The 26,862-nt window shown below is 44.8% G+C and overlaps 3 protein-coding genes across 6 annotated transcripts in view; 1 reads left to right on the plus strand and 2 right to left on the minus strand.

Moving 5' to 3' along the window:
• The window catches only part of LOC311486613 (dedicator of cytokinesis protein 3-like), a gene marked incomplete at both ends in the record, with an annotated part of 193,724 nt that overhangs the window by 75,955 nt on the left and 90,907 nt on the right, over positions 1–26,862 (plus strand). For all 4 annotated transcript variants that reach the window (XM_084542524.1, XM_084542525.1, XM_084542526.1 and 1 more), the window contains 2 exons: positions 4,502–4,557; positions 25,893–25,989. In XM_084542524.1, the coding sequence (XP_084398650.1) occupies positions 4,502–4,557; positions 25,893–25,989 (153 nt within the window). The remainder of the gene's footprint in view (positions 1–4,501; positions 4,558–25,892; positions 25,990–26,862) is intronic.
• Positions 11,760–13,325, minus strand: LOC311486847 (E3 ubiquitin-protein ligase TRIM35-like). Its single transcript, XM_084542869.1, has 3 exons — positions 13,216–13,325; positions 12,881–13,107; positions 11,760–12,848 (listed from the first exon to the last, which is right to left on the minus strand). Exons 2-3 carry the CDS (start codon positions 13,088–13,090, stop codon positions 11,784–11,786), a joined length of 1,275 nt encoding a protein of 424 aa, XP_084398995.1. The 5' UTR covers positions 13,091–13,107; positions 13,216–13,325; the 3' UTR covers positions 11,760–11,783.
• On the minus strand, positions 16,612–19,298 carry LOC311486615 (E3 ubiquitin-protein ligase TRIM35-like). Its single transcript, XM_084542528.1, has one exon. The coding sequence runs from the start codon at positions 19,269–19,271 to the stop codon at positions 17,877–17,879; it is 1,395 nt and encodes a 464-aa protein (XP_084398654.1). The 5' UTR covers positions 19,272–19,298; the 3' UTR covers positions 16,612–17,876.

Consider the following 26,862-nt stretch of genomic DNA (forward strand, 5'->3'; position numbering starts at 1 on the left):
GAGCTACAAATCATCGTACAGTTGTTCTGTAGTTTATTGGTTCTAGATCGTCATGTTGTTGTGGAGATAATTGTAGATTTAAATGTTGGTTGTTTTGTTTTACTTGTTCTTCCAGAACAATAAACTCACGTCACAGACGCTCGCTGACATCTTGTGGAGGTTTGATGTCTTGGTTCCAGTGAAATACTTTGTGCTCTTCAGGTTTTGTTAATTCAGTCCTGCTCTGTCTAACTCGTCTGTTGTGTGGCGTCTCTGTTTGTAGTCGTTGCAGCTTTGGAGGCGGAGTTAAATCATTTATGACCCAGAGCGTGTTCACCGCTGGTCAGCGACACAGTTACAGAGTCCATCAATTATTTAACAGTTTAACAACGAGAGAGAAAAGTGTCAGAGAGGGAGAGAGAGAGAGAGAGGGATGGTGATGAGAATAGAACAGCTTTATTAAAACCAAACACAGAGGACACTGAGGATAAACCTCATGACAACACCAAACTTTAGCTTTTATTAAAACGGTTTTTACTCTGATAAACAAACACCAAATAACTTACAACGAAAAGCAGAACTCAGTTTAGAACCAAACTTGGACGTGAATTCATCTTTGTTGTGAGCAGAACAAAAAAAAAAGACAGATGTGGAGGAGAAGAGCTGATGGACTGATGGAGAGCTGATGAATAATTTACAGGAGAAGGAAAAAGAAACTTTCACTTTAGAGTCTCTCTGACTTCATTCACGACGGCCTGTCTGCAGTCTGTCGCTGTAACTGACCTCATCTGAGCTCGTGTTCGTCAAGGAAAGGACGTCGAAATGACTCAAAACATCTGCACGAGTCCTGAAAGTAGAAGACGAGAACGCAGTCGAACACATGAAACAGAAATATTAGACTGGAAACGAGCCAATATTACATATCCTTCTCCTGCTACAAGAACAGATGTCAGATAATAGAAGTGAGGTTTTCTCTTTCACTAAAGGCTGGAATTAAAGTCACGTTCAGTTTCCTCTTAGCTAGGAGGCTGAAAGCTAGGAAGATCTACTGTTAGCTGAGAGCTACTGTTAGCCAGGAGGCTAGGAAGCTAGGGAGAGGTACTATTAGCTAGGAGGCTGAAAGCTAGGAAGAGCTACTGTTAGCTGAGAGCTACTGTTAGCCAGGAGGCTAGGAAGCTAGGAAGAGCTACTATTAGCTGAGAGCTACTGTTAGCCAGGAGACTAGGAAGCAGAAAGAGCTACTATTAGCTAGGAGGCTGAAAGCTAGGAAGAGCTTCTGTTAGCTGAGAGCTACTGTTAGTCAGAAGGCTAGGATGCTAGGAAGAGCTACTATTAGCTAGGAGGCTAGGAAGCTAGAAAGAGGTACTATTAGCTAGGAGGCTGAAAGCTAGGAAGAGCCACTGTTAGCTGAGAGCTACTGTTAGCCAGGAGGCTAGGAAGCTAGTAAGAGCTACTATTAGCTAGGAGGCTAGGAAGCTAGGAAGAGGTACTATTAGCTAGGACACTAGGAAGCTAGAAAGAGCTACTATTAGCTAGGAGGCTAGGAAGCTATAAGAGCTACTATTAGCTAAGAGGCTAGGAAGCTAGGAAGAGCTACTATTAGCTAAGAGGCTAGGAAGCTAGGAAGAACTACTATTAGCTAAGAGGTTCGGAAGCTAGGAAGAGAGCTACTGTTAGCTAAGAGGCTAGGAAGCTAGGAAGAGCTACTGTTATCTAAGAGGCTAGGATGCTAGGAAGAGCTACTATTAGCTAAGCGGTTCGGAAGCTAGGAAGAGGTACTATTAGCTAGGAGGCTAGGAAGCTAGGAAGAGGTACTATTAGCTAGGACACTAGGAAGCTAGAAAGAGCTACTATTAGCTAGGAGGCTAGGAAGCTATAAGAGCTACTAATAGCTAAGAGGCTAGGAAGCTAGGAAGAGCTACTATTAGCTAAGAGGCTGGGAAGCTAGGAAGAGCTACTGTTAGCTGGAAGTTAGTTGAGTAGATGTTACGCGAAGGTTAAAGGAATATGTTCATGGTTCTGAGCCGACAGGGAACGATGCATCTGAACCTTTTTTCCGTCGCTAACCTTAGCTCGTCGCCGACCACTGTCGCTCTGTAACAACTCCACCCAAACACTAGTCGCCGCTGTGTCTTCTTAACGAGTCGGGTTAATTTTTGTTTCTACTTCCTGCTTCACTTTAAACAATGGCGACTGAAACTTTCACAGAAAATTAGCCGAAGACGAGTCGTACAAATGTTTGTATCTCCTCAGTTAACCTTTCCTCCATGTGTTCCATCTTCAGAGAATCAGCCAGAATCAAACTATCAAACGGACCAATCACAGCTCTTGCGCTCTGTGTTGCCGCAATGTCAGGCTATGGTGTTATGGTCTGGGCTGTCTGAAATTGACGTAGAAGTCTAAACCACCTATTACTGAGTTCCTCAGCGCTGCCGTCCTCGTTTCTCTCTGTCTTCACGTCTCTCCGTCTCTGACAGCCTTTTCCGTGCAGCGTTTGACCCAAAAACCTCTGTTGACGTCTCAATGCGTCTCCGTCGACAGGCGGCGCTGCCTGAAAGACAGCAGGGTTTATTATGCAGGATGCCGCTCGCCGCCGGAGGCCGTGCTCTCAGACAGGACGCGGAGACGTGCCGCCGCTAATACTCTACATACATTTTCCTGCCGGCTGGCTGTCAAGTGACGGAAATTGGACGCCGGCGCGCGCATACGTACACAAATGCATGTACACGAGTCTGCACGGAGACGTTGTGATGAATGAACTGAACGGGAACGCACACATCTCTTCCTGATAGACGCCCTCCCCCCCTGCCTCTGCTCTTCCTCCCCTCACTGAAACACGTCGTAGAATATGAATGAATATTCCCCCGCCGCGTGACGCTCTCCCTCTGCAGCTCCAGCTCCTGCCGTGCAAATTCAACAATTTCCCTTTTTAATTCTGCCCCGGTCGCCAGAGATCCAAAGATGTTACGACACAAAGTGGATAATTACTTCCTCATCTGAGGGAGAATAAAGATGTAAAGACGACGCAGCTTCACCTCTGAGAGACCGGACTGAAAAAAAAAAAAAAGCAGTGTTTAATAAAAGAGTGAGTGATTTGAGTGGGTTTATATTCAGTTCCAGCGATGACAAACACTGCAGAGACGCTGGTTATGTCGTCAGGGAGGAAACTCTTCTCTCTACTCTAGAGGTTACATGAGTTCAGATTTTTATACTCGACACCGACAAGTCTCTGGTGACGTCTCTAATAGAAACCCAGTAGAAAGTAATAAATCTATATTCTAGACCTGAATCCATCTGCTGAGAACAGACAGCTGCAGATATGTATAGTCTGTATAAAAACAGGCAGCACCTCAGCACCATCAGTAGCATTTAATAGTACTCCACAGATGGGATAGTGTAGCAGCTAAAGGTCTAATAACTTTATCAAGTAGTTGATGTGGAGCCTCCTTCTCTCTGTTACAACAGGACGTCCAGAGGATTTGGACCGTTCCTATGCTAGCGTTAGCGTTAGCGGATGTCTTTTCAGATGACTTCAGAAACCACTTTTTACATTAAAGGATTATCTATGACGTCATTTTGTTCTAGCGGCCCTCGTTTGGGAGTTCTCGCAGCTTGTTTTCGATACACCAACCGCGCAGATTGAACTTTTTTCTTGTGTGGTGTCCGGTTACTTTTCTGTGATTGGTCAGAAATTGAAAGAGGGCGTTGTTAATGCAGATAAGCGGAAATGCTAGAGGCTAGCGGAAATGCTCTGTTAGCTCCCAGATGCTAATGTTCGCTAGTCTCTCCCAGTTAGAGATTGTCATACTGTGTGGGGGTGCATGCTGAATGTACGGCGCGATCCGATGAATACGTTGTCTTCAAAACATCTGGCAGACGTCTCCCACAATGCTTAGCGTGTGTGTCGTATGCTGCAGTGGGAGGGGCCTATGAGGACTTCCCTGGAGTTTGGCGCTTGAGTTTCTCGTGAAGTATAAAAGATCTGGCCAGAAAAGCACTTTGTTCTTGTTCTTGCGGCCCTAGTAGAGAGAACAAATTTCTCTCTTATTTATTTCTCAACTTATTTATTGGTTAAACCATGACCTGGATGACTGAGTTTTAGGCGCCGCCTCAGGGCATCTCAGCAATTGGACGTAGAGGGGATGGAACCGTTGACCCTCTGGTCCACGGCTTCACTGAATATGTTTGTGAATATTTACACAGAGTCCAATTAAAAGAAATGAAGAATCCTGGATACTCTGGAGATGTTATTGTCGGGAAGTGGAGGATTTAAATGAAATGTTACTAACTTTTGAGTCACTGCAGCAAATGTTGTTCAGATATTTCTGGTCCAAAACCTTTTGACCATGAGTTTTCTTTCAGTCAAAGTCAGTGTCCAGAGAATAAACATGAAGATCTTACTCCTGGCATCACAAATTAGAATCAAATGACCGTACAGCTCGAGAAAAACCTTCACGCATCATTGGAAAATATTATCTGGTTTGATTTTAATGATCTTTTTTTTTTTTCTGTTTCTCTTCAGGGAGTTTTTCCTGCCAGCTACGTCCACCTGAAGAAAGCCATCGTCACCAACCGAGGGTACGTTCACAAACCCATCCATCCATCTGTAACTAGAACTTACCAGTGGTACCAATGGTAAGTTCAATGGTACCATTGGAGCACATCTAATTAACTTTTTGGGGCCCATAAAACATGACATGAACATTTAATATTCTCATATCAGTTTTTCACATCCTCTCCTTTGTTTTTTTTTGTTTTTTGATATCCTTGGTAAGAACATTTTTGAAACTTTAAACCAACCTTGATGGACGCACAATAAGTTGACGCCAGCAGCAGCAGCAGCAGCTTTGTCGTCGTTTAAGTACCCGTCCTTTATTCTAAGATGAATGAGCTCTTTCACCTTGATCCTTTTATCGCATCATCACTCTCACCCGCAACACTTCTTTCTAGATTAATTCTCTCACTTATCTCACGCTGTAAAGAAGGACTCAAAGGCCCCTTTGAGACATGTGATGTGATTGTAAGTGGACGCCACGTGTCTCTTTAGCTACCACTTCAGATCTGATCCGATCTTCTGTCCTGCTGAGCTGTTTGCAGCAGAGAAAGAAACACTTAACTCCACTTTCTTTTCCTGAATGAATGAGACAGAACTCCACCTACACAGAGTGTGTCAGCTGAGTAGGCGGTCCTTAATGTGTCCCAGGACACCTTGTGTGTTCACACCGTAGACAGTGTAAAGATGGACGGTGGAACAGCTCCTTTAAAGTGAAGCTAAAGCAAGTAGAGCTCCCCCTGGTGTCTGGCTGCAGTATAGGTCATAAGCTCCGCCTCCTCCATGTTAGTGGGCGGGACTTGGGCCAAACTAAAACACTAAAATACACGTTGAATAATTTATTTTTCAAGGATGGTTTCTGTCATTTTAGGTAGTTAATATAATGTTGTCATTTTTTGGATAAATTTCGTTTTAGTTATTTGACGCTATAGAAACAGGAAGTGACATAATGGCGACTATCAGTTGCCATGCCAACCACTCCGTCTTTAAAAACTAGTCCAGAGTATAATCCATCATCTCCTTGTAACAGGTGGAGGTAGAGCAGAGCGTAGTATTAATGAAACTAAAGTTACATGAGTGAGTCTGGAGGAAGTGTGGGCGGGGCATCAATATCATTCGTATCCCTGGGAACATAGAGTCAGTTTGACCAATGAGAGGAAGTGGAGACGTGGTGTCCATGTTTATATACAGACTATGCTCTATATGTGATTATAATTCTGTTTCTATATGTTCAGAATGCGCTGACGTGCTAGCCTTTAACATCGACACTAGCGTCGGCAATAGGATCGGCACTAGCATCATTAGCGTAGCCACCAGCATCACCTTTAACATCACCACTAGCATTGCCGATAAGCTGGTCTTTTGTGGTCAGATCACTTAAATACCAGGTCTGAACAGGTCCAAAGAACTTTATAAGCCTTTAAAAATCCTAATCTGATCAATATTTGCTTTGAGCAGACCAATCAGACACTACACCCGGATTTCAGGTGCTCATCAGGTAGTTTGTTCAGCATCTTCTCCTGTAGATTTATGGACTCTTCTTCTTCTTCTTCTTCTTCTTCTTCTTCTTCTTCTTCTTCTTCTTGTCTCTGAAGATAGTTCTATATGACTCTGAATATTGTCTTGTTGCTAAATCAGTGAATCAGACGCCTCCCTGGTGGTGAACGCATGCTGGAAGCAGCAGCCCAAGCCTGTAAACTTCCTGCGCAGTACTTTAGCATCACGTTAGCATCTCGCAGCCCTGACCTGATTGTGCGAGACGATTCGTCTGCTGTATCTGGGATGATGCCACAGTTCACTTTACATTTTGTCTTCCTCTGCGTCTGAAGCCATTTAAGATGTAATTTGATGAAATCTGTATTTCTGTTGGGATCGGTTGTTTTGAGACTCTCTCTCTCTCTCTTAATAAGGTACGAGCCTCCTCCTCCTTTTCAGATTCCCTTCCAAGTTCAAGAATACATATTTTAATACATTTGCATAATGATTCGAAAACGCTTCTTTTTCGAAAGAAAAAAAAAAAGAAAGAAAGAAACCTCTGAATAATCAAAGTAACGGAGCGTGTCTCGATTTGCATAAGAGTTTTTAATTAAAGGCGAGGAGAGTAAATTAATTGGAATTAGCGAATCCTTTTACAGTTTCAAGTGTCGGCCTCCAGGGCAAAGAAAGAAGAGCGAGAGCTGGAGTGGGTTTTACCGACTATTGACCAAGTTCTGTAGGTCTGAGAGAAGCATCCCTACATGACTGTCTGGATGAAACGACTGGACCTCCTCCCACCAGCCTTTTAGAACTCGAGACTTGGAGGAAACGTCTTGAAGAAACTTAACAAGTTTTCTTGTCTTCAGTTTTGTTTTGTGGATAAACCATGACCTGGATCACTGAGATGTGGGAATCAGTAGGGCTGCTGCAGCTCGTCGTAGTCGTAGGATCAGATGACGGTTTGCAAAGTTTGCTGAAAGAGCCTGAACGCAAACATCAGTAGAAGGACGAAAGGAGGAAATTCAGACACTCCGACGCTTTGTGTCCTGCAGAGGGCAGTGATACGACCAGTTAATAAAAACTGACAAACCTGAAGAAGAAGTGCTCGTTTAGTCTGATTGTTGGTTGGTTGTCAGAGCTAGCGGCGATGCTAATGGCTATGCTAATGGGGATGCTATGTAGATAGTAGCCGTTTGTACAGTCTAGACATTGTTTGGTATTTTGAGCCCCATGGGATCCGAGAAATACTTTTAATAAGTTGTGTTCAAACACTTTTTGGCTTCCTTTCATAAAACTATTTAAGTAATTCCGTGCTTGAAGGAATCTTAAGAATATAAGAACAGTCATCTCTGATGTGTTTCAGTCATTGCTGTGAGTTTTAGATGTCTATGCTTCTAGATCTCGGTTGGTTCTTGCAGTATCGGGGGATGAGCTGCAGGTCTCAAGCTTGTCAGGATGCCAGCTGTCTGCGTCTCTGCAGGATGAACCCACTCTGACATTTATAAATATCAGAAAGCAGCGCCGCCTGCACTTCAGGATCTCACCCAGAGAGACAAATAAACACCTGTACGCTACATTCAGACACAAACGGACTCTGCAAACACACCAGGAATCACATTTATGTCTCCAGTCCCGTGAAGGAAACTACTGCTTTGCTGCTTCAGCTTGTCGTGCAGCCGATCGCTGTCGAAGTAATGATTCTGGAAGGTTACAGATGTGAGTTATGGGTTCTGAACGAAATCTGAGCTCAGAGTTTTTGAGATATGTATTTATATATTCAGGAATATATATCGTCCAGGTCCAATCAGAGTCCATGTGTTCAGAAGTGTTTCCATCAATGTAATGAGACTCAGGTGTGGTTCAGTTCCTGGTTTAGTTTCAATAAATCAGGGATTTGTCTCAGTCTGATCTTCACAACACATGTTTGTGGACAAAGGAGCTTTCTGAGGAGCTCAGAGAAAGAGTTGTTGTTGCTCATCAGGCTGGAAAAGGTTCCAGAACCATCTCTAAAGAGTTTGGAACCCACAAATAATCCACAGTCAGACAGATTGAAGACGACTGTTCCCCTCCACAGGAGTGGTCCACCGCCGATTTCTGCCTGATTGTGTAGTCGTGTAGAGGGAACGTCTGCACTCGTTTAGCTTTCTGTTTTTGTTAACTTCTATTTGCAAAATAATCGGAAATTTGATTGACAGGTGACAAACCAGGTTGTACATTGTTCTGTCGTTGTTGTGAGGTGGTGCGTTCCAAATACCATTGTGTATTGTGTTCACAATTAAGATCAGAGACAAGAATATCTGTTAAGATTATCCTTAAATGTGTGATGTAATCTGATTTCAAACTCATTTAGGATTATCAAAGATCCAGATTAAAGGGTAACTACTGTTTTTTACAGCCTGGAGCTTATTTCTGGCATAAAATACGATTGTTTACTCACCCATATAACTTTTGTGTAATTTGCAGTCGTTCGGGAGATATTTATATCCCATATAGTGGGAGTTAGTGGGGCACCGAAACGCAGGCTCTGAATAACGCATTATCTGCTGCAAAACTCGTTCATTTCACCAATATTTTGTTATCGTACTCAAGTTTCACGGCTGATAATGCGTTATTTGGAGGCTGTGTCTCGGTGCCCCATTCACTCCCACTATATGGATATACGTAGATCTAAATATCACCCGAACTAATTACACAAAAGTTATATGGGTGAGTAAACGATCGTACTTTATGCCAGAAATAAGGTCCAGGTTGTGAAAAACAGTAGTTCCCCTTTAAACAGAAAACAGAACTGGTCTAATTTAATGTCTCTTTAGGACCACTCATTGTTTTTTATTTGAGTGGTTACTATCTAACAAATTAGTAGAATAAACTGAGAGTTTTAAATCATAATCAGGTGTAAGGCTCTTTCAGGATCTGAGTAAACGGCATTAATGTGTTTTTTTATCCTCCTCTACGTCCTTGCATCCCGCTGACAGTCAGCTCTGACAGATTTAAGGTGAATCAAGGCCGAGGAAGGTGTGAAAGGAGATCGAGGATGCAGCGGGAAGTATTTTTAAAAGTGCAGCGCTCGTTTCCTCGGTGACAGTCAGCTCCTGTTAAGATCAGTGAAGCGAAGTGACCAGTGACCTACAGCTGACCCTCAGATTAACGTCACCGGATGGAGAGTGGTGGAGTTCATCTGTGACGCCATGTTTCAGATGAACAGAGAGATCGTTGTAACAGAATCAAACCGGATAAGACGTGTCTGATCTTGTTATGTTCAGAACTTTCCATGTGACAGTAACGCTTTAAAGTATTTCTGCATAAAAATGATTCAAAACAAAAGATTTTCACACGTCCTGAAAGAGATAAAGACCCAGTCAAACACATGAAACAGAAATATTACTCTAGTGTATTTATTTAGTCAGCACAATTAATCATGTGTTCATATCAGAGCCTCTGTTACGGATTATCTAGGGGAGGTAGGACCCAAGTGCAGGACAAGGAGTGAGGAGGCAGATGTGGGCAAAAACTGAGTTTAATTAAACGAAAAGGCAACAAAAAGCGCTGCTGAAACAGCAGGAAGTCCAAAGGCAAACAATAAATCTAAACTCTCAAAAACACAAAAAGGTAACATGAGACTAAAGACGAGAGCACTGGAGACGCACAGAGGAATAAAAAACACTAGAATGACGCGACAAGGAACAAAGGGGAAGGCAGGGCTATATATGCACACACGAGGAACGGAGGGGTGACGAGACACAGGTGACACAAATCAAGAGAAGACAAGGAGGAAACCAATTACCTAATCAACACAAGGAGTAATACAACAGGAAATCAAAAACTTAACAAAATAAAACAAGAAACATGAACGAAACTCAAAACATGACCGCAGATGAGACAAAACCAGAACCATCACAGTACCCCCTCCTCAAGGGACGGATTCCAGACGTCCCAAAAGAAAACAAAATCCTGAACCACAGTCCAAAACTCAACAGGGAGGGTGGAGGGGGCGCGGAAGGCAGGAACCAGGGAGGCCGGGAGGCCAGGCAGACAGGGCCGAGAGTTCTGGGGGGCGGCCGGGAGCAGGAGCAGGAACGGAAACAGGAACAGGAACCAGCACAGGAACGGGATCAGGAGCAGGAACAGGAACCAGCACAGGAACGGGATCAGGAGCAGGAGCAGGAACCAGCACAGGAACGGGATCAGGAGCAGGAGCCAGCACAGGAACGGGATCAGGAGCAGGAGCCAGCACAGGAATGGGATCAGGAACAGGAGCCAGCACACGAACAGGAACAGAAACAGGATCAGGATCCAGCACAGGAACAGAAACAGGATCAGGATCCAGCACAGGAACAGGATCCAGCACAGGATCAGGATCCAGCACAGGAACAGAAACAGGATCAGGATCCAGCACAGGAACAGAATCAGGAGCCACCTCAGGAATGGGAGCAGGAACAGGATCAGAATCCACCTCGGGAACAGGAGCAGGAACAGGATCAGAATCCACCTCGGGAGCGGGAGCAGGAACAGGATCAGAATCCACCTCGGGAACGGGAGCAGGAACAGGATCAGGATCCACCTCGGGAACGGGAGCAGGAACCGGGGTCTTAGCCACCTCGGGAACGGCAGCAGGAGCTGGGGTCCGAGCTACCTCGGGAACAGGTACCAGAGAAGAGGCGGCCCTCGGAGCCGGAACAGGAGCCAGAGCGGAGGCCGACCTGGGAGCCGGAACAGGACCCAGAGTGGAGGTGACCCTCGGAGCCAGAACAGGAGCCAGAGCGGAGGCGACCCTCGGAGCCAGAACAGGAGCCAGAGCGTAGGCGACCCTCGGAGCCAGAACAGGAGCCAGAGCCGAGGCCGACCTGGGAGCCGGAACAGGCGCCAGAGCGGAGGCCGACCTGGGAGCCGGAACAGGAGCCAGAGCGGAGGCCGACCTGGGAGGTGGAACAGGACCCAGAGTGGAGGCGACCCTCGGAGCCAGAACAGGAGCCAGAGCGGAGGCGACCCTTGGAGCTGGAACAGGAGCCAGAGCAGAGGCCGACCTGGGAGGTGGAACAGGAGCTAGAGAAGATCCCAGGAGGTTGGCTGGCCGATGGTCAGCAGTCCGGGGAATCACCACCGCATGGCTAGCAGACCGTTGCAGCAGAGGCTGCCGGCCTACAGGCCTGCCTCCATGGCGACCATGAGGGCCTGATCTCCCTGTTGGGGCCCTCATGGCGAAATGTGTGCCCAAAAACAAGGGCAAAAATTCCCGCATGGGCCACAGTTTGTACTCCAGCTTTTGTTGAAAATAATAAGTCAGTACTCGCCTCTTATCCTCCTCGTGAAAAAGAGTATAGTCTGCTGGGTCCATTCGTGGTCACGTCATTCTGTTATAGATTATCCAGGGGAGGTAGGACCCAAGTGCAGGACAAGGAGTGAGGAGGTAGATAAAGCACCGCTGAAACAGCAGGAAGTCCAAAGGCAAACAAAATAATCTACAGGTTTACAGCAGCTTGGAGGAATTTTAGCCCATTCCTCAGAACAGAACCACTTCAGTTCTGAGATGTTGGTGGGTTTCCTCACATCAACTGCTGCTTCAGGTCCTTTTATAAAGAAAGTTATCATCTCTAGCTTCAACACGTCTTAAACTCTAAACACAATGATCTACTTCCACCACCAGATATTAAATGTGTTTTCATTGGTTGCAGTGACGTACTGACCCAACACCATGACAACAAAACTACAATTTATATGATCACTGACATTGATTAGTTGTTACAGCCCAATACACATTTATAATCATAATGTTTATCTAACTGATCTGATTCACTGGTAATATCTTCACTAGGAGTTTATCCCCAGTGTCAATGTATGGAAACATCCTCTCAGTGAAAGTGTGTGTGAAGGTGTGTATGTGTGTGTTAGTATCAAGATCAGAGAACGACAGATTTCCTCTGTTCCGGTCCAGATTCACTCTGATCCTCTGGAGCTTCTTCTTTACTGAGAGATCAGTGAGAGGAGCTGGTGGTGAATATGTTGAGTATTTACCTCCATGGAACCCGATTCTCCACAATCCAGATCCTATGTCTCCCTTCCTCTGGTCAGACTCTGCTAACACACCCAGTGTCCACCATGTGTTATCTCCAACATCAACATCCCAGCTGTGAGTCCCTGAGTTAAAGCCCTCAGAGCCCAGGACAGAACAGTAATAATCAATCCTCTCTGGATTATCAGGAAGATGTTGTTTATCTCCTCCTCTCACACTGGTCAGATCTTCAGACAGGATCATTTCTAGATTAGCAGTGTTTGGATCCAGAATGACAGGAGTGTAGGAGACCATGTCCTTCATGTTGTTCCAGATGTTGAAGGTCAGGTTGCCCAGATGTTTGGCCTGGTCTATCAGAGCTCCTGAGGGCAGCTGTGGATCATCCAGCAGGGGGCAGCGCTGGACTCTTTCCACTGCAGCCTTGTAGTTGTTCAGGAATGAGACGTCTTCAGCTCTCAGCTCCTCCTCTGTGGCTCTGACTGTGTCTGAAAGAGCTGCTATCTCTCTGCTCAGAGTCTCCATCTTCTCCTTCATCATCTGACTCTTCTGCTCCTCTTCCTTCCTCAGTGCAGCCATCCTGGCCTCCTCTTCCTCTGCTAGAAACTGGTGAAGCTTCTTGAACTGCTCCTTAATCTGCCTCTCTGTGTGTCGGGCCTGGACCTTGATGTGTTTTTCTGTTTCATCAAACTTCACTTTAACTTGTTCATAAACCTTTAACTTTTCCTTTAAGTGCTCCAGAGTTTCCTGAAGGTTCTTCTTGAGTTCTGTTGCAGCTTCATCGATGGGACTGAATCTGTGGTTGAAGTATTTTTTTGAATCTCTGCAGACGACACACACTGGCTGCTGATGGTTCCTCAGCAGGACTCACACAGGTTCCTCAACACCAAGTTTGAAGGTGGCTGTTCCTTTGAAGATCTTCTCTTACAAACTGGACACTGGTGTGTTGGTTTCTCTCTCCACCAGTTCTTCAGACAGACTTTACAGAAGCTGTGGCTACATGACAGAACAACAGGATCTCTGAAGACCTCCTGACAGACCGGACAGCAGAGATCCTCCTTTAATCTGGAAGCCATTTAGTCTCTGAGTGAAGCTGAAACACAGCAGACACAAAGTCCAGTCAGTCATGGCTCTCCTCCATCTTCTACTAATTTCCCTGAATCTTCCTTTGACTTTGAGTCCTGTTTTTGGTCAAACTCACCTTCAGTGTGTGGAGAGTCAGCAGCTTGAAGCAGCAGCGTTGTAGTTTTCCACTTTTCTCTCCTGTAGCTGGACTCACTCAGAGGAAGGTGTTAGTTTGGTCTGAAGGTGAATCTGATCGTCTGTGTCTCTCTTTAGTCTCACACAATAATAAACTGTTTCCTGGTTTGTCTCAGATAAATCAGGTGAGGGGGCGGAGCTTTACCTGTACTCCTCTCATAAATGTAGTTGGACCTGTTGGTCAGGGAGTGTTTCAATCCAAAGTATTTTATCTTAGAGGGAGCGTTAGTTGAAGGTATTTAAGTTGTGGAATGAGTTGCTCCCTGTCTGTGTATATTGATAGAAATGCTGTTGTTTAAAAGATTTTGTGTCCTTCAGAATTTCTTCATAAAAATTACTTAAAACATCAGATTTTCACACAAGTCAGACAAAAAGAACCCAATAAGCACATGGAACAGAAACATTAGACTAAAATGAGCCAATATTGCACATCATGTTCATCTTGTTTCCAGTATCTGCTGTGACCTCCTTGTGACTAAATGTTTCCGGTAAAGAGGGTCCGGACGATTGTTGAGGAGGAACAACGCGGTTTTCGTCCTGGACGTGGAACCATGGACCAGCTCTTTACCCTCACTTGGGTGCTGGAGGGGAAATGGGAATTTGCCCAACCAGTCCACATGTGTTTTGTGGATCTGGAGAAGGCTTATGACCGTGTCCCCAGAAACATCCTGTGATGGGTGCTCCGGGAGTATGGGGTGGATGGCCCCTTACTAAGGGCCATTCAGTTCCTGTACCAAAGGAGTGCGAATTTGGTCCGTGTAGCCGGTAGTAAGTCGGACCTGTTCCCAGTGAGGGTTGGACTCCGCCAGGGCTGCCCTTTGCCACTGGTTCTGTTCATAATTTTTATGGACAGAATTTCTATGAGCAGCCAGGTGGGGGAGGGTGTCGTGTTCGGTGATTGGAAGATCTCGCCCCTGCTTTTTGATGAAGAAACATACTGCTGCGAACCGCTGTGAACCCCCCGGCAAGAGGCTGGGGCGGGTCGCAGCCGAGTGTGAAGCGGCTGGGATGAAGATCAGCACCTCCAAGTCCATGAGTCCCCACAGTCATCTGCAGTGATGCGGATGCTTAACCGGTCGGTCGTGGTGAAGAGAGCTAAGCCGAAAGGCGAAGCTCTCAATTTACCGGTCGATCTACGTTCCAACCCTCACCTATGGTCATGAACTTTGGATAATGACCAAAAGAACAAGATCGCGAATACAAGCGGCCAAAATGAGTTTCCTTCACAGGGTGGCCGGGCTCAGCCTTAGAGATAGGGTAAGGAGCTCAGATATACGGGAGGAGCTCAGAGTAGAACCGCTGCTCCTCCACTTCGAGAGGAGTCAGTTGAGGTGGCTAGGGCATCTGGTAAGGATGCCTCCCGGACGCCTCCTGGGAGAGGTGTTTCAGGCATGTCCCACCGGAAGGAGAACTCGGGGCCGACCCAGGACACAATGGAGGGATTATATCTCTCATCTGGCCTGGGAACGCCTGGGGGTTCCTCTGGAGGAGCTGGCTGAAACTGCTGTCCCTGCGACCCAGACCTGGTCAAGCGGGAGAAGACGAGACGAGACGAGAAATTATTACCCCCCCATGATGATAATAGTTGTTGTTTAATATTTTTGCTGGATAACAGCCTGCAGTCGTTTGTTGTAGTTTTCAACAAGTCTCTGACACGTCTCCTGAGGAATACCAGCCCATTCTTCTTTGGCAAATCTCTCAAACTCTTCCAGATTTGATGGCCTTCTGGCATGGACCTTGGTCTTTCGTTCACCCCACAGATTTTCTATGGGATTCAAGTCAGGGCTTTGTGCAGGCCACTCAGTAACATTCACTTTGGTCTCCTGGAGGTAGTTCTTCACCAGGAGTGATGTGTGTTTTGGGTCATTGTCGTGTTGGAAGACAAAGCGACGACCCAGACACAGTTTTGCTGCTGACTGCTTGACATTTTCTTTTCAAATCTTCAAATATCCTTCTTTCTTCATGATTCCTTCCACCTTGACCAGATTCCAAGTTCCAGATGCACTGAAGCATCTCCACAGGATAATACTCCCACCACCGTGTTTCACTGTGGGGATGGTGTTCTTTGGGTTACACCTCACCCTTCTTTCTCCAAACATAAGCAATGTCTCTATGGCCAAAGAGCTCTAGTTTCATCTCATCTGACCAAAGGACATGCTTCCAGTATGCATCATCTTTTTCCAGGTTGTCCTTAGCATACTTCAGTCTGGCTTTAAGGTGTCTCTTTTCTTGGTCTGCAACCTGGCAGTCCATTCCTGTGCAGAGCTCTAGTGATTGTCTTCTTTGAGACTACAATTCCCGACATGGCTAAGTCATTCATTAGTGTCTTGGCAGTAGTTCTGGGGTCTTTAGACACATCTCTCACTAGTTTTCTTTCCAGGGTCTTTGAAAATTTTCACTTCCTACTTCTGCCAGGCTTGTTCTGTACAATTCCTTGATGATGCTTCTCACTCCACTTCTTGACACTTGGAAACACTGTAATAACTTTGTGTATCCTTCTCCTGCTTTGTGAGCATCAACAATTATTTTTTGCAAGTCTAAACTGATTTATTTTGTTTTTGGTGTGATGATTTCTCAAGTGTCAGCCAAAACCCTCACCCATGTTTTTATGTTGCGTGTAAATTGGGAGATGACTGTTAACTTTAACTTGATTCTGCAAGCTTTGAGCATTACAAAGTCAAAGCACATCATTGCACAACAGTGGTTTGTGCTATGGCTCAATAAAATGGTTAGTTCTTAAGGGGGAAGTAATTTGTGCTTTCTAAAGAAAACTAGTATGTTTAGAAATGCTATGTTGAAAATTTGGGAAAATTTTGAAAAAAAATTAAATTTCATAGACGGGGCTAATAGTTTAAACCTCAGCTGTATATTGATATAAACAGAGCTGCTTAAAAGTTTTTGCCTCCTTCAGTATTTTCTACATTTCTTCATAAAAATGACTCAAAACATTTTCACACAAATCCTGAAAGTAGACAAAGAGAACCCAATCAAACACATGAAACAGAAATATTACACTAGTGTATTTATTTATTCAGCACAATTAATCATTCAGTTAAAAACATTTACATCCCGCCCATCCCCCCTTTTCCCCAAGGCTCTGTTCTTGGTCCTCCTTTATTCATTATCTACCTCATCCCCCTTGGCCAGATATTTCATAGGTATATTAATAATTAATATTAATTTCCACTGTTATGCGGATGACACCCAGCTCTACTTGTCCACCAAACCCAGCTCCACCTTTCCACCCTTTTACCTCTCGGACTGTATTCAGGAAATCAGAACCTGGTTCTCCACCAACTTCCTCAAACTCAACAGTAGTGAAACTTAAACTCTTCTCATTGGCACCAAAACCACCCTATCCAATATAAATAACTTCTCTATTCAACTTGACAATTCCCCAATCTCCCCCTCTCCCCAGGTTAAGAGTCTGGGTGTCATCCTTGACACCACTCTTTCTTTCCATTCTCATATTAACAACATCACCCGTTCAGCCTATTTTCACCTACGCAATATCTCCCGTCTCCGTCCATCCCTCTCACCTGAAAATACTGCCACTCTTGTCCATAGCCTGGTCACGTCCCGTCTGGACTATTGCAACTCCCTTTTATTTGGTTTACCTGACAAATCCATCCGTAAGCTACAGCTGGTTCAAAACTACGCCACACGTATCATCACTAGAACCCCTTCCATAAGTCACATAACACCGGTCCTGCAGCAACTCCACTGGCTTCCTGTCAAATTCCGTATCATCTACAAAGTCCTACTTCTCACCTTCAAGGCATTAAACAACCTCGCCCCTCACTACCTCAGTAACCTGCTCCAAATAAACATTCCTGCCCGCACACTTAGGTCATCCTCATCACACCTCACCATCCCACCTGCTCGCTTGACCACCATGGGGTTCAGAGCTTTCTCCCATTCAGCCCCCTGCCTGTGGAACGCCCTCCCGGAACACTTAAAAAATTCAGACTCAGTCACCACCTTCAAATCTCAGCTTAAAACTTATTTATTCAGACAGGCCTACTCCATTCCATAGTCTCACTTCTATCTCCCATTCTATCTGTCATTTGTATTTAACTATATGTTCTATATGTTTGTGTGTACTTTAATTGTGTTTTATTTTAAACAATTTTGTACAGTGACCTTGAGTGTCGTGAAAGGCGCCTATAAATAAAATGTATTATTATTATTATTATTGTTATTATGTGTTCATATCAGAGTATCCTTGTTTCCGGTATCTGCTGTGACCTCCTTGTAACTAAATGTTTCTGGTAACTGCTGATCAGTGGTCTACAGCAGCTTGGAGGAATTTTAGCCCATTCCTCAGAACAGAACCACTTCAGTTCTGAGATGTTGGTGGGTTTCCTCACATCAACTGCTTGCTTCAGGTCCTTTTATAAAGAAAGTTATCATCTCTAGCTTCAACATGTCTTAAACTCTAAACACAATGATCTACTTCCACCACCAGATATTAAATGTGTTTTCATTGGTTGCAGTGACGTACTGACCCAACACCATGACGACAAAACTACAATTTATATGATCACTGACATTGATTAGTTGTTACAGCCCAATACACATTTATAATCATAATGTTTATCTCTAACTGATCTGATTCACTGGTAATATCTTCACTAGGAGTTTATCCCCAGTGTTAATGTATGGAAACATCCTCTCAGTGAAAGTGTGTATGAAGGTGTGTATGTGTTTGTTAGTATCAAGATCAGAGAACGACAGATTTCCTCTGTTCCAGTCCAGATTCACTCTGATCCTCTGGAGCTTCTTCTTTACTGAGAGATCAGTGGGAGGAGCTGGTGGTGACCATACTGAGAATTTACCTTCATCTTCATCTTCATCTTCATCGAACTCTATTCCCCACAATCCAGATCGTATGATTCCCCTCCTCTGGACAGACTCTGCTATCACACCCAGTGTCCACCATGTGTTATCTCCAACCTCAACATCCCAGCTGTGAGTCCCTGAGTTAAAGCCCTCAGAGCCCAGGACAGAACAGAAATAATCAAACCTCTCTGGATTATCAGGAAGATGTTGTTTATCTCCTCCTCTCACACTGATCAGATCTTCAGACAGGATCAGATCTGGATGAACAGTGTTTGGATCCAGAATGACAGGAGTGTAGGAGACCATGTCCTTCATGTTGTTCCAGATGTTGAAGGTCAGGTTGCCCAGATGTTTGGCCTGGTCTATCAGAGCTCCTGAGGGCAGCTGTGGATCATCCAGCAGGGGGCAGCGCTGGACTCTTTCCACTGCAGCCTTGTAGTTGTTCAGGAATGAGACGTCTTCAGCTCTCAGCTCCTCCTCTGTGGCTCTGACTGTGTCTGAAAGAGCTGCTATCTCTCTGCTCAGAGTCACCATCCTCTCCTTCATCATCGGACTCTTCTGCTCCTCTTCCTCCCTCAGTGCAGCCATCCTGGCCTCCTCTTCCTCATCTAGAAACTGGTGAAGCTTCTTGAACTGCTCCTTAATCTGCCTCTCTGTGTGTTGGGCCTGGACCTTGATGTGTTTTTCTGTTTCATCAAACTTCACTTTAACTTGTTCACAAACCTTTAACTTCTCCTGTAAGTGCTCCAGAGTTTCCTGAAGGTTCTTCTTGTGCTGTCGTGCAGCTTCATCGATGGGTCTGAATCTGTGGTTGGAGTGTTTTTTTGAATCTCTGCAGACGAGACACACTGGCTGCTGATGGTCCAGACAGAAGAGTTTGAGTTTCTCAGAGTGCAGACTGCAGAGAGACTCTGGAGATCTCTGATCTCTCTCCTGTAAGAAGGACTCACACAGGTTCCTCAAGGCCAAGTTTGAAGGTGGATCATCTCTTGAAGATCTTCTGATACAAACTGGACACTGGTGTGTTGGTTTCTCTCTCCACCAGTTCTTCAGACAGACTTTACAGAAGCTGTGGCTACATGACAGAAGAACAGGATCTCTGAAGACGTCCTGACAGACCGGACAGCAGAGATCCTCCTCTAATCTGGAAGCCATTTAGTCTCTGAGTGAAGCTGAAACACAGCAGACACAAAGTACAGTCAGTCATGGCTCTCCTCCATCTTCTACTAACTTCCCTGAAACTTCCTTTGACTTTGAGTCCTGTTTTTGGTCAAACTCACCTTCAGTGTGTGGAGAGTCAGCAGCTTGAAGCAGCAGTGTTGTAGTTTTCCACTTTTCTCTCCTGTAGCTGGACTCACTCAGAGGAAGGTGTTAGTTTGGTCTGAAGGTGAATCTGATCGTCTGTGTCTCTCTTTAGTCTCACACAATAATAAACTGTTTCCTGGTTTGTCTCAGGTGAATCCGGTGAGGGGGCGGAGCTTTACCTGAACTCTTTTCTCCTCTCCCGTGACGTGTTAGTCACGGGAGAGGGTCCAAAGTATTTAATCTTAGAGCACAGATGTAATTTGGGGCAGTGGACACAGGGCACATGTCCCCTGCACTTTTTACCGTCCAAAAACAATGTTACTATACTAAACAGAGACACGTTAAGCACTAGGACCAAGCAGAAAACGGCTGCTCAAGCTGAATCCTGTTTCTCTTAGTTTAGTCCCGCCCACAAGCTCCTCCATTGGCTCTGCCGTCTCTTGTGTGATTGGCCGTCCCCGCTGTCACTCCACCTTGCTGTCACACCGGTCTGCTAGTCCAAAAAGTGGACATAAGAGACTTCCTCAGAAGTCAAAGTGGAAGTTAGTCAAAGAAATGCGTTACAGCCATCCTGCAACACCTTCACTGGCTCCAATAAAGCAGCATATCCACCTCAGGATCCTCCTCATCATTTACAAAGCTCTCAATAATCTGGTAAAGTCTATTAGTTTTATTGAAAGTGCTGATAAATAAAACTTCTCTGTTACACTAATTTCAAATCAAATTTAATACTTGACAACTTACACTGAATAATGGACACCATCACACCATGGAGCTCTGTTTACCATATATTCCATAAATAAGTGTAACATTGGTGGTACTGAGTTGGAGTGAAGTTGACTAACAAGGTGAAACACAGAATTGGGTGATAATGTTTTGCTACATGCTTTACAACCAGTCAAACCAAAAATAGGGTATAAGGGAACATTATACTTAAAAGTAGCAGAAAACTAGAAGAACTACTAGAAAACACAGTCAACTGAAAGATTAGAGTTTTATTAAAAATACCCCACAACCTCTGAAATCAAAATTTTGACCTTGTCTTAGAGGAAACATCAGTTGAAGGCATTTAAGTTGTGGAGTGAGTTTCTCCCTGTTTATGTGTATATTGATATAAAAACTACTGTTTAAAAGATTTTATATTTTTTTTTATTTCTTCATAAAAATTACTTAAAACATCTGGGCCCATATTCCTAAAGATTCCTAGAATCCTCTCAGAGAGCTCCTAACTCAGCCTAAACATTCCTAGCTAGGAGTCTTAGCTTAGGAGTGATTCCAGAAAATTCTCAGAGAACTCTGATCAAGGAATGGACATAAACTCTGATCTTAGTGAGGAGGTGTGGTTGACCCCGTTGCTAGGTATGAGTCATCATTTCAAGAGGTGTGATTGGTTGATCCTAAAACTAGATAAAAATGCAGTTTTGGTGATAATTGGCCTAGAATGGACGTCAAATTAATAGACTTAATAACAGAATCTAATCTCTATGAAGACTGTGTAATTATAAATAATACTTTACATAAAAATAAATAAATAGTACGCTATACTTTAAAAAGTATCCTATAAAATGTGTGATTAAACTCAGGCCCACTTGCACAGTATTCACATGCTGATAGTTCTATTTATTTGCTTTCATTCATTCACCTGCTGGTCATGTTTCATCATCTGGTATTAACGAAGGTAAAATGGCTCAGCTTTCATCAGTTTCTGTGCTAACCGGTCTAGAAGAAGCAGTGTTGGTTGATGTTCAAATCTTCCAAAAACCGAACAACAGTGGAGAAGAAATGAAGTAGGAAACCCAACTGGACAGAGGAACAGTGTTTGCTTCTGGATCAACTGGTCAATGAGAATAAAAGTGTTTAAGACGTAGATTTGGCTCCAAGTCATCACTGCTGCATTGTTGCATTGTTGCATTTTTCCTGTTGCTAAATACCTCAGTGTTGTGATGACTTTCATTTCCAGTGATATTGCGATTGTAACAAGCTTGATTGTCATTCAGTGTTTGGAGAATATCTCTCCTGTCTCTTCTTACAGCCATTTTCTCCTCTGCTTAAGAAATTCCCCCCTGCTCTTAACAGATCTCACCTTAGGAGCTCTCTGAAGAGCTAAGATTCTTTAGGAATAACTTTTATCTTTACTAGGAGCTACTCCTAACTTTGAGAGGAAATTCTTAGAAAACGTCACGATTCTAAGAATTTTCTTAGAATTTGGCCACTAGGAGCAACTCTTGGAGATAAGAATCTCTAGGAATACGGGCCCTGATTTTCAGTCAGACAAAGAGAACCCAATCAACACATGAAACAATATTATACTTGTGTATTTGTTTATTGAAGAAAATTAATCATTCCTCAGAACAGAACCACTTCAGTTCTGAGATGTTGGTGGGTTTCCTCACATCAACTGCTTGCTTCAGGTCCTTCCACAACATTTCTATTGGATTAAGGTCAGGACTTTGACTTGGCCGTTCCTAAACATTCATCTTGTTCTTCTTTAACCGTTCTTTTGTAGAACCACTTGTGTTCTTGGTTCTCGTTGTCTTGCTGCATGACCCAGTTTCTCTTCACATTCAGCTCATGGACAGATGTCCTGACATTTTCTTTTAGAGTTCACTGGTAGAATTCAGAATTCATTGGTCCATCAATGAGGACAAGCCGTCCTGGTCCAGATGCAGCAGAACAGGCCCAAACCAGGACATTAGCACCCCCATGTTTGAAGGAGGGATGAGGTTCTGATGCTGGAATGATGCAGTGTTGGTTCATCTCATTTAAACCAAACTATTCTACTTTGGTCTCATCTGTCCACCAAACATTGTCCCAATAGTCTTCTGTCTTGTCCACATGATGTTTAGAAATGTTCTTCTTGGAGAGCAGTGTCTTTGTCCATCACACCATGGTTGTTCAGTGGATTCATCAACATTAACATCAGCCAATGAGAGAGAGGCCTTTAGCTGCTTAGAAGTTCCCCTGGGTTCCTTTGGGACCTCTCAGACTATTATGGAGTGATCTTTGTTGGTGGACCACTCCTGTGGAGGGGAACAGTCGTCTTCAATCTGTCTGACTGTGGATTATTTGTGGGTTCCAAACTCTTTAGAGATGGTTCTGGAACCTTTTCCAGCCTGATGAGCAACAACAACTCTTTCTCTGAGCTCCTCAGAAAGCTCCTTTGTCCACAAACGTGTTGTGAAGATCAGACTGAGACAAATCCCTGATTTATTGAAACTAAACCAGGAACTGAACCACACCTGAGTCAGTACATTGATGGAGACACTTCTGAACACATGGACTCTGATTGGATCCTAGAGGAGCACCTCTCTGATATGTAATATTGGCTCATTTCCCTCAAAAGTATAGTATTTCTGTTCCATGTGTTTGATTGGTTGATTCTCTTTGTCTACTTTCAGGACTTTGTTGATGTTTTGAGTCATTTTTATGCAGAAATGTCTAAATTTCCATCAGTCCCCACATTTTCTTTCTCTGTCCTTCATGAATTGTTTTTGAGAAGTTGCTTCATATCCATCCTCTGACATATCAGTAAACACATTCACACACAGGAAAGCAAAAATAGACAAGACTCAGGTCAGGAAAAGGTGGAATAAAGAAGAGTGACGCTGGCGAAAAAAAAACCAAGGTGGAGGCGGAGAGAAATGAGAGCAGAGAGGAAAGCAACGATACGAGGCAGGGAAGAGAAAGATGAACATGAGAACAGGAGGGAGAGATTAGATTAGAGTGAAAAATAGAAGAGGAGGAGGAGAAGCATCGGAGATACAAGTGTAACTAATGTGGGTGAAATCAGGAGGCGGCCGCCGGCTACAGCTCAGCTGGGAGACGGGCTAATCTAGCACACTGGCTTTTATTAATTAATCAGCTCTGAGACAGAGAGAGAGAAGAATGAAAACAGAGAGGCGGCGGCCGGGGAGAGGCTCTAATATTCTGACTTCAGGCCTGAGACAATGACTCAGCTCTGAGTTTGACGGCCCACATGATGGATGAGACGAAGACTGTCGACTGAAAGACAAACACTCCTCTGGCCTGGAAGCTTTTAGACATAAAACAAACTTATTCACTGACTAAACTTCTTCTTCTTCTTTCTTCCTTCTCCCTTTTTAATCTTCTAGTTGTGAACTTGACTGAGTGTTTATATAGATATATTCATGCATGTAAATGTTAGCAGGCATCACAGTGTTGTGGTGGTTAGCACTGATGCCTCAGAGCCAAAAGGTTCTGGGTTCTAATCCAGGTCGACTGGTTCCTTTCTGTGTGTAGTCTGCATGTTCTACCTGTGTCTGCGTGGGTTCTCTCCAGGTTCTCCAGCTTCCTCCCACCATCCAAAGACATGCTGGTTAGGTTCATTGGTGATTCTAAATTGGTGTTAGCCCTGTGATAGACTGGAGACCTGTCCAGGGTGGACCCCCCCTCTAGACCAATGATCGGTGTTTTTCAAGTTCTCAAAATACAAAAGTGTCAAAGGCTGGATGGAGGATAGAGAAATATAAAGATGATGTTGGGCCTGATGGAAGATATAACTCAAATTCAAACACTCATCAAGCTCAAAAACATCCTCCTCTGCTTGTGAGAAGAAGGAGAAGGAGAAGGAAGAAGAAGGAGAAGGAGGATGAGAGGAAGAAGGAGCAGCAGGGGAACATGAAGTAGTGGAAGAAGGAGATGGAGGAAGAGGAGGAGGACCAACTTTCTCTACAACCCTAAATTGATTGAGTAGAACAAGAAAAGAGAAAACAAAGGGGAATGAGGAATGAAAGGATGAGAGGAAGAAAGAGATGGAGGAGAAGAAGAAGCACAAGAAGAAGGAGGACGAGAGGAAAAAGATAAAGAACAGGAGGATGAAGGAGAAGCAGGGGAAGATGAAAGAAGGAGGAAGAGGAGACAAAGCCCAAGAAGAAGTATCTCCTCCTCCATGTCCTCCTTCTCCAGGTCCTCCTCCTCCATCTCCTCCTCCGTGTCTTCCTCCATGTCTTTCTCCATGTCCTCCTCCTCCTCCATGTCCTCCTCCATCTCCTCCTCCATGTCCTCCTCCATGTCCTCCTCCATGTCCTCCTCCATCTCCTCCTCCTTGTTCTCCTCCATCTCCTCCTCCTTGTTCTCCTCCATGTCCTCTTCCTCCTCCATGTCCTCCTCCTTCCTGTCCTCCTCCTCCATGTCCTCCTCCATCTCCTCCTCCTTGTCTTCCTCCATATCTTCCTCCATGTCCTCCGCCTTGTTCTCCTCCTCCATGTCCTCTTCCATCTCCTCCTTGTTCTCCTCCATGTCCTCCTCCATCTCCTCCTCCATGTCTTCCTCCTCCATGTCTTCCTCCATGTCCTCCTTTTTGTTCTCCTCCATGTCCTCCTCCATGTCCTCCTCCTTGTTCCCCTCCATGTCCTCCTCCATATCTTCCTCCTTGTTCTCCTCCATGTTCTCCTCCATGTTCTCCTCCTTGTTCTCCTCCATCTCCTCATCCATCTCCTCCTCCATGTCCTCATCATCTCCTCCTCCATGTCCTCCTCCATGTCTTCGTCCATGTCCTCCTCCATGTCCTCCTCCATCTGCTCCTCCTTGTTCTCCTCCATGTCCTCCTTCATCTCCTCCTCCATGTCTTCCTCCATGTCCTCCTCCATCTCCTCCTTGTTCTCCTCCATGTCCTCCTCCATCTTCTCCATGTCTTCCTCCATGTCTTCCTCCATGTCCTCCTCCATGTCCTCCTCTATCTCCTCCTCCTTGTTCTCTCCATGTCCTCCTCCATGTACTCCTCCTCCTTGTTCTCCTCCATCCTCCTCCATCTCCTCCTCCTTGTTCTCTCCATGTCCTCCTCCATGTACTCCTCCTCCTTGTTCTCCTCCATCCTCCTCCATGTACTCCTCCTCCTTGTTCTCTCCATGTCCTCCTCCATGTACTCCTCCTCCTTGTTCTCCTCCATCCTCCTCCATGTACTCCTCCTCCTTGTTCTCTCCATGTCCTCCTCCATCTCCTCCTCCTTGTTCTCTCCATGTCCTCCTCCATGTACTCCTCCTCCTTGTTCTCCTCCATCCTCCTCCATGTACTCCTCCTCCTTGTTCTCTCCATGTCCTCCTGCATGTCCTCCTCCATCTCCTCCTCCTTGTTCTCTCCATGACCTCCTCCATGTTCTCCTCCATCTCCTCCTCCTTGTTCTCTCCATGACCTCCTCCATGTTCTGACTGAGTCTTAGAAGACAACCAAGATGTCTCCACATCTCCAACTCTGGTCCACATGGGTTCCATCTTGGTTCCTCTTCTCAAACACTTGTTTCAACAACACACAGAGAGAGATAAGGATTCATTCCAGCTCTGAGGAAACATTAGCTCCAGGTTATCAGGAGATCAGATGATCAAAGGTCGACATTATTTTAGACCCAAAATAAAAAGACTAGAAACTCTCTAACTGTCTGTAACAGCTGGCTGGCTCTGTGTTGGACGTGTCCTTTAATGAAATGTCTTTATGGATGTTGTCTTCTCTGTCCAGGCCTCATGAGACGGTGGTTCCTCTGGAAGACCCCATCGTTACCGAGGTGACGTCGACGCTGCAGGAGTGGGCCTTACTGTGGAAGCAGCTCTACGTGGTAGGAACCATCAGCTTTAACCCTGTAGACCCAGTTAACGGTGAAAAGACGGGATGGACAGGATGGTTTCTGCTAATTCTTCAACTCAATTATATGTTTATTTGCCTTTTAACAGCTTTAATTCCATCTACAGCGCATTCAATTTACACATGATTATGATTTGATTACTTACATCCTCTGTCCAGCTGTCGTCTTCTACCTTTTTTTTCTCTTGGCTGCCATCTGTCTGCCTCTCTGCTTCTCTTCTCCGTCACCATATGTGATCTGAGTAGAAATCCATCTGAACGGATGGAGGAGAAAGTGACTGTGTGATCTCAGTCTGGTTGGAATCTAAATGATCTCCGACTCTCGTCCTCCTGGCGTCCTGCCACCGTCCCGTCACTCTGCTTTTATTCCCAGTTAACAGACTTTTGTCGGTGATGAAGAGATGGAGTGTTTGTGACAAAGCTGACGTCTTCTTTTAGGGGTCAAGTTATTTAGCCCCCGATCTTAAAGTGATCTTCAACGTCCTAAAGCTCCTCCACCTGTAGAGTCCTAAAGGATTTCCTTGGCTTGCAGTGTGAAGCGTTGAGGTTCAGGTCAACAGTCGACACTGAGACGCAGATCTATGAGTCGTCGCAGCCATAATTCAAAATGAAAAATTCACTGAGCTCCTGAGAGCGACCCATTCTTTCACTAATGTTTGTAGAAGCAGTCTGCACGACTAGGTGATGGATTTATTCACCTGTGGACATGGAGGAGATTGGAGCACCTGAATTTAAATATTTGGATGGATGAGTGAATAGTTCTGGCAGTATAGTGTACCTAAAGATTTAAAACTGAGATTTAAAAATGCTCCGTTCATTAGAGAAAACATGGCACGTGCTGAAAGAT

Source organism: Chelon labrosus, assembly GCF_963514085.1.
Source record: "Chelon labrosus genome assembly, chromosome: 4".
NCBI classification, from domain to species: Eukaryota; Metazoa; Chordata; class Actinopteri; order Mugiliformes; family Mugilidae; genus Chelon; species Chelon labrosus.